Here is a 15,173-nt window from a genome sequence, read left to right as displayed (position 1 = left end):
GAATGAAGAAGTTTATATGGAATTGCCTTTGGGTTTTGTCCATCAAAGTGAGAAGGGGTCAGTATGCAAGCTCACCAAACCACTTTTTGGACTTAAACAAGCCAACAAACAATGGAACATCAAGTTAACTACAACCTTAGTCAATGCAGGATTCAAACAAAGTCATTATGATTACTCCTTATTCACAAAGCATCAAGGAACAAGTCTGGTGGTGGTACTAGTCTATGTTGATGATTTGTTGATTACAGGAAATGATGACAAGATGCTTATGGAGACAAAAGGAATACTCAAAGATAATTTCAAGATAAAAGATCTAGGTGAGTTGAGGTATTTTTTGGGCATTGAATTTGCAAGGAACTATACTGGAATCCTTATGCATAAGAGGAAATACTGCCTTGAACTAATTTCAGACATGGGATTGTCAAGTTCAAAACCTGTTGGAGCTCTTATTGAGTTGAACAAGAAGCTCATAACTGCAGAGTTTGATCTGCACTTTCCACCCACTGATGATCATGACAAATTGTTGAAGGACCCTAGTGTATATCAAAAGTTGATAGGGAGATTGCTTTATCTGACTATAACAAGGCCATACATTGCATATGTAGTGCAACTTCTGAGCCAATTTATGCACAGTTCCAAGACATCTCACATGGAGGCAGTAATGAGAGTGGTTAGGTATGTAAAACAGTCATCAGGTCTGGGGATATTCATAGCAACTAATGTTGGAAATCAATTTATGGCTTATAATTGTGATGTATATTGGGCATTATGTCCAAACAATAGGAAGTCCATAACAGGTTACATATGAGAGTTCATTAATCACCTGGAAATCTAAGAAGCAAGACATTATCTCAAGGAGTTAAGCTTCAACTGAATACAAGAGCCTAGCCTCAACAGTTGCAGAAATAGTATGGCTAGTGGGGATTTTCAAGGAGCTGGGAATACAAGTTGATTTACCTGTTCCTATACATAGTGACAATAAATCAGCAATACAGATTGGTGCAAATCCAGTATTACATGAACGGACTAAGCATATTGACATTGATTGTCACTTCATTAGGGAGAAGGTTCAACAAGGATTGGTTCAATCAACATACCTGAATGCAGCAGAGCAACCTGCATACCAACTTACAAAGGGACTTACTTGTGCACAACATACATATCTACTTACCAAGCTAGGAATGAAGAATATTTCTCATACACTTAGCTTGAGGGAGGATGTTGAGCAGTTAATAAAGTGTACAACTGCCAATTAATGATTGACTGATAATTAAGTTAGTTAGAAGGTTGTTAGACAGTTAGTGAGCTAATTATCTTGTATATATAGGAGTTAGTTCATTGAGACGAATAACATTGTATAGTAGAACATTCATTCAGTTGTAATTAGAGTTTCATGTTAATTGAAATCTTCCTTCATTTGTTATCTGAGTTTTGCTTGTTCAATTACTCTACTTCACAAAAGAAGTTCAAAAGACAGTAATATTATACACAAATTTAGGCATTACTAGAAAATATTTCTATTGCGCATATTTGGACACACTATTTAATTATTCCAAGCCAATATACATAATAAATAAAGGATTTATAATTGCGATTTGCAACTATATCATATTTAGTGGCAATAGTAAAATAAAAGTATATTAAAACCAGCACTTTATATAATGTTGGCCGCTAAAGGTTTTAGCAACTTTAAATGTAATGTCATTGATTTCAATTACTGTTAAATATTGCTGCTAAAAGAAAAATTTATTGCTACTAAATGTTTTTGTGTTGTCATACAAGGTAAAATGAGAAGTTTAAAATTGAATTATTCTTAAATATAAAAAGATATAGTACTTTTTGGACGGAATGAATGGAGGGAGTTGATACTCCCTCCGTTTAAAAAGAATGACCCAATTTCCTTTTTAATTTCCGTATGAACTGATCATGATAGAGATAATTCTGAAGCAAAAAAGTTGATTAAACTGAAGTTGATAAGGTGCAAAGCATGGAAATGTATACATTAATATGCTGAATAATTGTCAAGAAGACTAATCCCATGATAAATGGATTAGGCTGGTCTTCACACTTTTTTGTGATGCCTAATCCGTAAATTTAAAAGAATATTAGAATCAGCCACTTATGCTTAACATCTCATTAACATTTTAAATTTGTAATCAATTTTATTATACATACAGATATAAATATATGACGTGATAAGCCTACTAAAGCAAAATTCATCAGCCACTCCAGCATGTTTAGACTCAATCAGCTGATGAAAACAATAGTCACACAGGAAAACAAAAATATACATGCAATGAAATTTATTTTTTTTATTAATAGGATGCACCTCCCCATGCGCCTTACAAGGCACAACAGACCTGCGTCTTGTAAGCTCGCGCCTTGTAAGGCACATGGGGAGGTGCACCTTGCGCATTCTTACACGCCGTTTATCCTATTGTTTAAATGTTGCTTTTTTGATTCTCAATTTATTTTTATTGCCTTTTTGGAAATTTTGACCAATTCTTTTGTCTTGTAGGCTCCGGACTCCAAAAAGGAAAGTGAGTTGACAAATAATAAGTTTTATCTTCGAACACTCCGTCAAAAACCTATCCACGGTCGGTATCATTGCAACGGTTATGAGGCTCCAGTTAAGAAGGATATTCACGATAGATTATCGCTTGTTAACGTTTCTGCATTTGTTATCTTCGTCAAAAGTTGAAACCTAAAACTAATTTCGTCAAAATATTGTCATAATCAACTATGTTTTGGATCGAATCTGTTAGGATTTTTCCCTGATTTTCTTATTATAATTTACTCTTTTTCTTAACAAAAATCAAAACATTATCATAATTGCTTTTATTTTTCTAAAAATAATAATATAATTATGTTCCATATTTGATTATTCTTTCCGTAAAATAAAAAGTTTGGAGATCTATAAATCCTTATTCTCATAGCATAATACACTAGAATCCAAGACTTTTGTTTATGAGAAATTTTACAATTTTTATGTTTTAATTAGTTTTTTTATAAAAATATTTAGGTCAATTGGTCATATCAAATATATAATAATAAATGTTTTTTTAATATAATTTTATGTATACTCATATGAAGTTTGTAAATCCTCACTATCCCGGCCGGGAGAGGCTCGATACCAGCTAATTTCAGGTGACGCCTTCCTGGAACCGTCTATGCCCCGCCAGGAGCTTGGCCGGGATATACCTTGTAAATAATAGATTCCGTCGTCACTTCAACTAGCTAGCTGGATGCAGAATGCTGCACGGGTTTCAATGTAATCAAAACGCGATCAACTTTATGAAGCACCCTTTTTTGACATTTTTGTTTTTGCAGCTGCAGGATTTCAAATTCATCCGGATTACCTCCTACGAGACTCATAATTGTGTAACTACTTTTCAACACAAGATGACCCACCACTTTTGACAAATTACACATTTTTGAAATAAAAGATGACCACTACTTTGACTTAATTTCACTAGACCATATGACACGTACAGGAGAGATATTATTCATGTAATAGTTTTTTTTTAAAAATATTTTAGTTTTTAACTCAATGTTTGATACCTGCATTTAAATGCTCTTCTTTCTTTAGAGTGAGTTGATTTTGAATGAAGGCAGATTTTATCGGGGACGGATACGGGGTCTGGATCGATTATATTTGAGTTCGCACGTTATAGAATTTCATTTTGGGAAAAGACGTTTCTTATCAAAGATTTTTTAATACTCATGACTCGAATTCGAGACATCTGGTTAAGAAAAAAACAACTTTATCCACTGCACCATATCATTTGATGCATGGCAATCATGAAATTTTATTACTTTCCCCATTTTAATTTTTTTTTTTAACTAAAATATTTGCATTTGTATTTTATTTTTAATCATTTTAAGATATTAGTTATTGTAATTTAAAAATCTTTATGTTTGAATTTATGTCACATAGGGGGATAGAAGTAGAAGATTTCCTCATACATAATTAAACTACACTCCTTTCCACTCCAACCTCTAGCATGTCTCTGTTTTGTAGTCTTGTGTTGCCCCTATTCATTCTCCTCCCTCTTATTAGCTACAATGTTTATGGTGTCGGAATAAACTATGGAACTATCGGAAACAACCTCCCTTCACCGAAAAAAGTAGCTCAGCTACTTCAATCCACAATATTCGACAAAGTTAAGATCTACGATACCAATCCTGAAATCCTTGAAGCTTTTTCCAACACTGGCATTGATCTCATTGTTGCTGTTGAAAATTCCCACATCAGAAACTTAAGCGCAACTCAATCCAATGCGGATAAGTGGTTCGTTACTCGTATATTACCTTTCATTCCTTCCACTTCCATCGTCACCATTGCCGTTGGAAATGAGTATTTAACCGACGATCAATTATTAGATCATAACGCATTACTCCAAGCAATGGAAAATCTGCATTCAGTTTTACTATCACGCGGATTAGACCGCAAAATTAAAGTGTCTACACCACATAGCATGGCTGTTCTTGCTTCTTCATTTCCACCATCTTCGTCTACATTTGCTACCACTCTCCTTCCTGTTATGACTTCTATTGTCGCGCTTTTAGCTGATACAAATTCCCCTTTCATGATTAATGCTTATCCATATTTTGCTTACCGGGACAATCCCAGTATGGTTAATTTAGAATACGCGTTACTGGGTAACGCGTCTGGGGTACGTGACCCTAAAGGTTACGTATATAGTAACATGCTAGATGCACAAATTGATGCGATTAGATCAGCAATCAATGCATTGGGATTTGGGAATCGGACTATTCAAATAGTGGTATCAGAGTCAGGATGGCCATCGAAAGGAGATGCAGCTGCGACTATTGAAAATGCTAGAACTTATAATACTAGATTAATTGAACGTGCTCAGTCGAATAAAGGTACTCCGATGAGCCCTAAAGATCGAATCGATGTTTTTGTGTTTGCGTTATTCAACGAAAACAAGAAACAAGGAGGAATTAGTGAGAGGAATTTTGGGATTTTCAACGGTGATGGAACGAAGGTTTATGATGTGGATTTGAGTTGTGAATTTTGTAGTAATGAGAAATTTGGAGGGAAAATAGAGTCGTCTTTGTTAAGAAGTCGTGGACCTTCAGTCTGGTGTGTGGCTAAGCCGCATGCGGATGAGAAGGTAATACAGGCTGTGCTTGATTTCTGTTGTGGGCCTGGGGGCGTGGACTGTAGAGAGATAGATGAAAATGGGGACTGTTTTCAACCTGATAAAGTTTACGGCCATGCATCCTACGCGATGAACGCGTATTATCAGCTGCATGGGCGGAATTATTGGAACTGTGATTTCAAAGGAACTGGTCTTGTTACATTCAGTGATCCAAGTAAGTATATATATATATTTGGTATTGCTTGTTTCTTAATGTACATATATATACACATTTAGTTTATTGTTGGAATTTAATTAGAATAATTAAGGTTGGAGTAGAAAACTCAAAATGATTAGGATTTAGTATTTGTAAGTTTATAATAGTTTTGTTTTTGGTTAGAATTTGTAGTCAAAATCCAGGAAGACATTTGTCAATTTATAAGCAAAGTGGCAAAGGTTTCTTGGTACTATAAGACATGTCATTTAATTTGGCCATATTTTATGTTTATGCCCTTCAATTTTGGTTGTATACAAGTAGACACATAAACTTGTATAAAGTTGAAAAAGAAGACACATGGTCTTATGTGGCATAATACAAGTAGGACACAAATTATCATGTAGGATGCCACGTAGGACATGTGTCTATTTTGTTCAACTTTATACAAGTTTAAGTGTCTACTTGTACATATACCCAAAGTTGAAGAGCATAAATGTAAAATGTGATCAAGTTAAAGGGTATATTTATGTATTATGCCTAAATAATACTTGACTTTGTTTGGCATGAACCCCATTACTATACCTCCAATTTTGGGTTTACACAGGTACATATTGAAACTTGTAGAAAAAATTGAACAAATGTACACATACGTCCTACATAGGAATAATACACATAGAATAGAAATTGTCACGTAAGACACATGTGTCTACTTGTGCACACTCAAAATTAGAGTGTATAAATATCAAATGAGACCAACTTAAATAATACGTTTATGTATTATGTCTAAATAAAAGTATTTGCTAACTATTTTTATATTGTGAAAATTGTAGAGAGCATTCTAAATTCATTAGTTTATGAATAAAACATTTTCCATCATTTTATTTTGATCAATAGTTTATCAGAATTATATTTTTCTTTGCTTTGACCTATATATCTTGCTTTTGTTTTTAATCAGGTTATGGAAAATGCTTCTATTCGCATCAGTGACATGGAATCAGAAAAGGGAAGGGGTGTGTGATGAACGCCTTAATTTGTTATTCTTAAACTATAGTATAACAATTTTATGTAATCCCCCCTGCCATCATGAATTAAAATTTCTCTCTTTTGACTAGAAATTAAACCCCACCATAATATAATTTATAATTTTACTGCAGTAGTGGGGATATTTTTTCCCACCAACAAACTACTAAAGTCATTTAATTTGCATCAATGTCTTACACACCAACTCAAAAAGTTGGGGTCCTTTGAAATTATTTAAATTTGATTATAATGTGCAATAGCAATAAATATGAGAAAATCTCTATTGACAACAAAAGTTAGAATAAGCTCTCCCTAAAATTAGCATAAATTTGTATTATCTATTATAGTGAATATGTTCCGTTAAAAAAATAATGTTATAACACATAATTAATAATAATAAAATAATAATATATGCAAGGAAAATACATTAATCACATAGGTTTTCTTTCACTTTCCCCGTAGTCTTGCAAATGATATCACATTCATTTTTTATTTAATGAGTAGATAGATATGTTTAATATGGCTGGTGTTATTAGTAGTGATAGATAGATATAGTAGATAAATATTATGGGTATTTTTATAAAATATAAAAATTTGAGGTAATTTTTAAATTTTTTAAAATTCCCAAAAACTAGTTTTTTCTAGTATTTGGAAACTTGGGATTCTAGGCAAATATTTTTGCCAATTTATGTAACCAAACATCACTTCTCAAGTTTTTCCCAAGTATTCTTGGGTCCAAACGGGTTTAAATGATTTAAATTTGATTTTAATGTGTAATAGCAATAAATATGAGAAAATCTCTATTGACAACAAAAGTAGAATAAGCTCTCCCTAAATTAGCATTTTGTAAAATTTGTGCAAAAATACGATCCATATATGAGTAGAGCAAAAAAATAAATAGTGCAAAAATTACCCGTGATAAACATATATACTTAATTCATGCATAGTAACTGTTAACGTTGGAAAATTTGATTCTGATTCAAAATTATTACTCCACTCATCCGTGAATTTGATAAAAAGAGTTAATTGAATTATTTATTATAATCGTATTACAGAATATAATTAGGAGTAATAAAAAAAAGAGAAGGATAGGAAATCCAAAAACATTTTTGTAACTCGTAAGTTTTAAGTACCGATATATGTATGTAACCCGCTTCAGTTATATAATACTAGCAATGGAATTTTCAGAGAAATTAATATTGTTAGGCCAGAAAAAAATAATATTGTTCGGTAGTTATCTATCTTGACCAATTACATGATAATCTAAGAGTATTATTGAAAAGAAGTTTTTTTATAGAGTTTTAATCCAAACACAAGAGGAGGTGACAAAGAGCTGGTAATAAAAATGGAAAAGAGTGAATTTTTGAAATATATATGTGAATGAGATAATTTTCAGATAAAATTGTTGGATTGACAACTTTTTGTAGTGTAAATAAAGGAATAGTTATTTGTTATTTTAATCATAGGACCTTGCTTTAGATAATTAAATCTCAACCTTAAATTTTCATTGTGGCTATTCCATCCAAGTAGGAATTTGGGAAAATAAAGAGAATGAGTGGAGTGGAGCCGAATGAATATTGTGTCTGCCTTCTTATGCTATTTATTTCTTTATTTATTTTGTCCGTACAATGTTAAAAACTCTTATAACGTCTAGACTAGATCCTCGAAAGAATGTTAAAATGATTTCACTAAGATGAATGGTTTTGCCTTACATATGATTAATTTCCCTTTAATCATCTTTCTCTTGTTTTCGAATATGATCTATGTATGGTGAATTGATTCTACCAAAACATTTTAATAACTAGCGATCTTTCATATTTTTCATTTTGGAATCATTTTAATTAGAAACTAAAGCAAGTGGACAATTTTTTTCACAAGTAATTGATAATAAAATTATTTGTTTGATAATTATAGCAATAACAAGTGCACTAACAATTCATGATTGAAGTACCTAAGGGTATAGTTTAGCGCTCAATTACATGAGCCAAGAAACATGAGGTCTCAAGTTTAAATTTCAGTAGAACAAAATAAATTAGGTGATCCATCCTCCTCAGTGGATCCGGCTCCCCTTCATTACCCCTTCTCTCCATTTCGTCAAGTGTACGTCTAGATTAGAGACATGTGTCATATTTAAAGTTTAAAGGTCAAGATTATATTATATTAGCAAATATCATAACCATAGTTAAGTCAACTAATTTTAGAAAACTACTCTCCAAATTTGGTAAGGATTACAATATATTCTATACAAAATTTGATATTTATTAATATCATTAATTTGGTTTTTTGACACTTATAGTGTTGATGATCTAAATAATATTTCGCAAGAATTTTATGAAACTTGTGCCTTACATAATCATATTATGTTCTTTGTACCTTGGTTTATAACCACCTATTTACCTTTATTTCATCAAAGTCCTTGAACGATCTTATAAGGATGAATCAAGTAATATTGTCAAAGCTATTTATCCCCCTCAGGCATCGTTTATTTTACCAAATAATACGGGTATTACTTTTACTGCCTTTCAAAAATTTGTTGAAGAAGATATTGCGGCAGTCAGCATCAATGAGATTAACAATTTGATTTCTCAAAATAATTATTTAGGACTTTATGTTAAAGTCTTGGGTGAACATATTAGTTCTCTTGATAAAAAATTAGATGAACTAACTGCTTTGATAATTCAGATAAAAATGGATTTAAAACCTTCTGAGAAAGCTTCTACTTCAAAACAGCCCTCAGAACTTTCTACAAATGTGCAACGGCCCTCTGAGATTCAGAATTTCATTTTTAAACCTCTTTTTGATTTAGAAGAACTTCTTAATAAAAAGTTTTCTGAATTTGGGGCAAAACCTATTGATTTAGCAGAAAATTTTGCTGACTAAATAGAAAAATCTTTTGATTTTAAAAATCAAGTTGATTTAGAAATTAATAAACTTCGCGGTTATCCCAAGAAGAATAGTGGTAATACGGGATTTGCTTATAAGCCCAGCATGCAGACTTATTATTATTCCAGACCAACCCCTCAAGATGTGTTGATAGAGGAGTGTGACTGGAACCAGACTAATACCTCTTATAGTGGTACTGAAATTTATGAATGGAATCTCGATGGCCTGACTGATAGACAATTAACCATTCTTGTTCATAGACAGCTTATGTATGCAACTATCTGTAAAAGTGTTAGAAATACAGATAGGAATATTTGAAAAATGATAATTGCAGGTTTTATTGGCCAACTCAGAGGCTGGTGGGATAACTACATTAGCGTTGAAGCTAAAGCTGTGGTTATAAACGCGACCTCCGATACTGAAGGTGTTGATAATCTAGGAATGGCTCTAGTAAATTGCAGAGATTCTTGGGAAGTTTAAATTATATTTCCCCTTTTTACAAAAAATTATCTTGTGATTTATCCCCTTTATACGACAGGCTTAAAAAGGATCACAAAACACCTTGGACTAATAGTCACACTGAGTTGGTAAAGAATATTAAACGTCGTGTTCAATCTTTGCCTTGTTTAACTCTTGCTAACTCTGCTTGGCAGAAGATAGTCGAGACAGATGCGTCCAATATTGGATATGGAGGAATTTTGAAACAAATTAATCCTCGTGATAAAACTGAATATTTAATTCGATTTCATACCGAAATATGGAGCGATGCTCAAAAGAAGTATGCTACGGTGGCACATGAAATGTTAACCATTGTTAAATGCGTATTGAAATTTCAAGATGACCTATACAACCAAAAGTTTTTAATAAAAATGGATGCAAAATATGTGAAATATATGTTCGATAAAGATTTCAAACATGATGCTTCAAAGTTGATATTCTCCAGGTGGCAAGCACAGTTAGCCCCTTTTGATTTTGAAATCAATTATAAAAAAAGGAGTGATAACTCTCTTCCAGATTTCTTATCTAGAGAACATCTTTCACAATGAGTTTTCTAAATCCGTTCTTTACCGATAAAACATTAGTTACCATATTAAAGGTGGTTCCTCTCAACCGCGATGTACATGAGATTATCCTGTGGAAAATCATTGATAGCATGATGGTGGATATCTTCACTGTTCATAACTTTTAAGAAATCATCGATTTTAACGATGAAAATTACAACTATCAGAATTATTATAATTTTTATGATCTATACAATGATTAAAACAAAATGTTTTGTTTGTAGGATGGACCCTCCTTGGATTACTAAGGGAAGAAGCAAGCGACATATCCTTAGAGGAAGGGGAAGATCATTCCCCGGATCATCATCAGGATCTTCATACGGGTCCTCATCGAACTCCCCAATTTTACAACGAGGAGGCATGAGTTTGATAAACTCTAAAGTATCTCAAAAGGCGTCATCATCGTCCGTACATCTGGAAGATATCCCAAAAGGTAGTCCATTATATGCAGAACTACAGGCATATTTGTCACATAAGCAAAGTGATACTTTTGCCTCTATTGCTAAAGACGATATTGATGATATTAGATCGTATGAAAGAGTAGCAAAGAAAGAAATGATATTTCTTCTCAAAAACTCTGAGATTCAGAGGAAAGAAGATCCCTGGAAGATATTCCAGCGATATTTACTTAACGGATTATACTTCTCGGGTGAGTCATACAAAACCAACACGTATTACGAGACCATCTTGATGAACACGGGTAGTGTTGAATTTAAGCACTTCTCAGGTTACAACACCAGTGAGAACGTTTATAACTTCTCCAAAATGATTATAAAACAAATTATATCAATAGAAGATTGGAGTATATCCTCGATGAAAGAAAGGCAGATCAGCCTGAACAAAGTCCCTACTAGCTTCACTTATTGGGATTATATTAACGCGTTCAGTAAAGTCCTCTACTATAATAATGAGAGGCATAAACGTACTTGGTTCATTAAGGTTTGTGCAAAGATATTTGCTGACCCGATCCCTAATTGGTTCTTGAACTGGTGGTCATACCACGGTCCAACGGCAAAGATTTTGCCTGATCCCTTTTTAAAATTATACAAGAACTGGGTTAAGATTTCACCAGATCTTAATGATTTATACCACTCAGATCATATGTTTTATATGGAACAAATTGAACAAATTTATTTCTTCATAGAATTCTCGATTCCATGGATCCATAAATGGACTCCAGAAGTAGGTTTTACCGAAGAACAAATTTCGTGTTTATATCAGACTTATTATAATAATTTCTGGGATAAATTAATGAAGAAGGATCCCAAGACTAAATCATTATATGGTCAAGAATTGTTGGACTCTATTGGTCAAAAAATCCAAGATTATGGTACTATGCCTCACCAAGGAATAGTTGCTGATCACTCCGTCAAGCATATTGCTAGGAGAATTTCCATTCAAGATGGAAATAAAGAAGAAATGATAAAAGAGTAGTTGGAAGAAGTCAGAAAGAATCTACTTCTCAATATCACTCACTATGAAAAATCAGACACCTCGATGAGGAATGAAACGAGTGATGATGTCGTAGATGATGCTCAAGAGGCCCAGCCTTGTGAATCGGAGAAAATCGTGTCAGAAGATATGCTGTCTAAAGCGGAAGATTTCCTTAGAGAATTGAAAAAATGGATAAGATGTAAAGATAAGATAAGGTTATCTTATCAAGAAGGCATCTATCAACAGTAGATATACTGATATGCAACAGTAGATACACTGTTTAGGGGACAGATGGGACCCATTACTACTGTACAAAGATGCCCCTTGTTTTATTTTCTTTCTATAAATATGCTTGTCTTTCATTTCTTTAAGAGCAGGTTTCAGAAACCCTCTCTCTTGTAAAGAACTCTCTCTCTTTTATTGTAATTTGTGAGCTTGCCGGAGACTTACCGGAGTTATAATAAAACATAGTTCTCGTATAGGCCCTGGTGTTGGCCACAAGGTACTTTCTTATATTCTTCCTATCTCTTACTTTCTCTACTTCTCCGATCTAAGCCGTGACTATGTCCGGCTAAAGAACTATATCTATGTCGGATAACTAACTTCTCTCTTACGTCTACCATGAAAGATTTAGACTTTATCTAAATCTGCATAAATTTATATATGGTTTCTTGACTTGGTTCCGAGATGGTGGTACAGTCAGATTCAATACAACATGTTAGTGGCTTTGTGTTAGTGACTCCGTCTAGCCAGCCGTGGTCTCAGCCCGATAAGGAGTAAAAAAGGGTGCCTTATACTGTTAACTCCTTCAGTGGAGGTTACACAAATTCCAAACTAGGAAGAAAAAGACTAACAATGTAAAACTGAAACGTGTATTGAATTGAATAATCTTGCAGAAGCTTACATGTACATATATACATCAAATCACCTACAGCTTAGCTGGAAGGATTAGTTATAACTAACTTGATTCCCTTTACTAACTACTTTAACATGTCAGCTAATCTAACTAACTAATTTGCCACATCAGCAGTTAATCTCTAACTAATAGTTGTATCTTCAATACTCCCCCTCAAGCTGTATGGTGCAAAAAAATTGTATACACCAAGCTTGGACAAAAAAAATCATATTGAGTCCTCCCTAGTCCCTTTGTTAACACATCTGCTAACTGCATTTTGGAAGGTACATGATCTATCTGGATAAGGCCCTCTTGTATCTTCTCTCAAAAGAAATGACAATCAATCTCAATATGTTTTGTCCTTTCATAATATATAGTATTGGCAGCAATCTGCAGTGCTGCCTTAGTATCACAAAATAATCTGACTGGTAACTCCAATTCCACTTTCAACTCTTTGTATAGAGACCTATCAACCATAAAATTTCTGCCACAACATTAACAGTGTCCATCAAACTTAAAGCAGTCGTGGGTGCAACAGCAGAACCAACATTCTGTGACCAGTAGTATAAACCATTCTCCAAATTACCAGTCCCCTTCACCTCCCCAGTGTGAAGGTCCTGCAGCATACAATGATTTGGATAAAATATCATACATCAATGTAGCTCTTTAGTAAGTTGAGAAACTGATAACAAGTTGTAATTAAATTCCGGAATGTATAAAACATGAGATATGTCTCCTTGCACACGTTTAGATTTCCCAATTAGAGCAATAGGTATTTGTTGACCATTAGGTAAATGAACCTTGTTAGACTTATTTGGAGATGAACTTTGAGTCTCATAAAGCAATTTGTGAGTGGATACCATATGATTAGTAGCCCCTGCGTCAATTATCCACCTATAATCAGGTGAATTATGCATTACAAAGCAACTAATAATACCTGCAACATCAGGAGAGTGAGATCCATGTGAGTGAGGACCAGATCCATGTGGAACATGATGACCTCCAGAAACAGGATGACCTCCTTCTGTGAATCCATGTGAGTGAGGACCAGATCCATGTGAAACAGGATGACCTCCTCTTGTGAAAACCATATTTATTCCTCCTCTTCCATGACCAGGAGTACTTGCAGTTCCATATCCAGGAGAACTTGTCCCTGCTACTGCTCGATTGAAATCCCCAGATCCCTGAGATGCAGATGGAAAATAACCAGGAAAATCACCAGACTTGTGACTATTTCCTCCAACTTGTTTACAAATCTCTCCTGCATTATGATTCTGAGAAAATGATAAATTTCCATGAGAAGGTGCAATCATATGCCTTGCATTATGAACACCATATTCAGAACTAAGTAATTGTGAATTTTAAGGAGAAACAAAAGTATTATACTGCACATTACATCCTTCCTTTTTCTTCCCTTTGAACCATGGAGGATATCCAATCAGCAGGTAACAATCACCCCTCATATGACATTTTGAGTTACAGTGATCACAAAATGCATTAGGGTTCTTGTATCTAGGATTTGGAGGTTGCTTAGCAGTCCAAAATGCTGTGATATCATTCCCTTCAGTTATAGTTTTCATCCCCACAGTATTGCGATCCATATCATACTTCTGACTTTCCTCCTCTGTTATCATTGCATATGCTTGATTGAGTGTTGGTTCAGTGGTCTTCATAAGGATTTGCCTTTTCGCCTGAGAATGTGATTCATTCAACCCTCCAAGGAATTGCATCAGTCGTTGTTGTTGAAGATGATCAGTATAGTCCTTCGATTTTGGGCATTCACAGCTTGGAAACACCACCATCGTATCATATTCAGCCCACAATTCCTTCAATTTTGTAAAGTAAACTGAAACAACATCAGTCCCTTGTGCAATCGTAGCTATCTCTCTATGCAATTGGTAGATCCTTACATGATTGACCTTATCAAATCGTTCCTGCAGATCCTCCCAAACAAAAGATGCATCAGATGCATATACGATCCCACTCAAGAGACTAGGAGCTACAATATTCATGATCCAAGACAGGACAATCACATTGCAAGTATCCCACTGATCATGATACTTAGCCTCGAAGCTTGCCTTCTTACAGATTCCTGTCACAAAACCTAACTTCCATTTTGCTAACAGAGCAATTCGCATAGATCTCCACCATAATCCATAATTCTCCGATCCCGTCAACTTAACAGGACAATGTACAGATCTCGGAGCATCTGATGGATGCAAGTAAAGAGGATGAGTGTAAGGAATTACAAGCTCCATCGCCATTGATGTCGATTCTGTCACTTGCTCTGATACCATGTTAACTCCTTCAATGGAGGTTACACAGATTCCAAACTAGGAAGAAGAAGACTAACAATGTAAAAGTGAAATGTGTATTGAATTGAATAATCTTGCAGAAGCTTTACATGTACATATATACATCAAATCACCTATAGCTTAGCTGGAAGAATTAGTTATAACTAACTTGATTCCCTTTACGAACTACTTTAACATGTCAGCTAATCTAACTAACTAATTTACCACATCAGCAGTTAATCTCTAACTAATAGTTGTATC

General features: G+C 34.0%; 2 protein-coding genes across 2 annotated transcripts in view; one reads left to right on the top strand and one right to left on the bottom strand.

Annotated features, from left to right (window-relative positions):
- LOC125830388 (ATP-dependent Clp protease ATP-binding subunit ClpA homolog CD4B, chloroplastic) overlaps positions 1-15,173 on the bottom strand; it is a 569,404-nt gene that overhangs the window by 137,783 nt on the left and 416,448 nt on the right. The gene's annotated exons all lie outside the window — the stretch shown is intronic.
- On the top strand, positions 4,000-6,440 carry LOC125830412 (glucan endo-1,3-beta-glucosidase 12-like). The gene is made up of 2 exons (XM_049509605.1): positions 4,000-5,343; positions 6,281-6,440. The coding sequence occupies exons 1-2, from the start codon at positions 4,005-4,007 to the stop codon at positions 6,310-6,312; spliced, it is 1,371 nt and encodes a 456-aa protein (XP_049365562.1). The 5' UTR covers positions 4,000-4,004; the 3' UTR covers positions 6,313-6,440.

Source organism: Solanum verrucosum, unplaced genomic scaffold (genome assembly GCF_900185275.1).
Source record: "Solanum verrucosum unplaced genomic scaffold, falcon-dt-bn FXZP01000228.1, whole genome shotgun sequence".
In the NCBI taxonomy this organism is placed as follows: domain Eukaryota; kingdom Viridiplantae; phylum Streptophyta; class Magnoliopsida; order Solanales; family Solanaceae; genus Solanum; species Solanum verrucosum.
This window is presented reverse-complemented; position numbering and strand designations above follow the sequence as displayed.

Excerpts from the sequence above, each read along its gene's own strand:
- LOC125830412 (XM_049509605.1), top strand. The coding sequence starts at position 4,005 with ATGTCTCTGTTTTGTAGTCTTGTGTTGCCCCTATTCATTCTCCTCCCT. Across the intron at positions 5,344-6,280 it reads TGTTACATTCAGTGATCCAA|GTTATGGAAAATGCTTCTAT; the intron begins GTAAGTATATAT and ends GTTTTTAATCAG.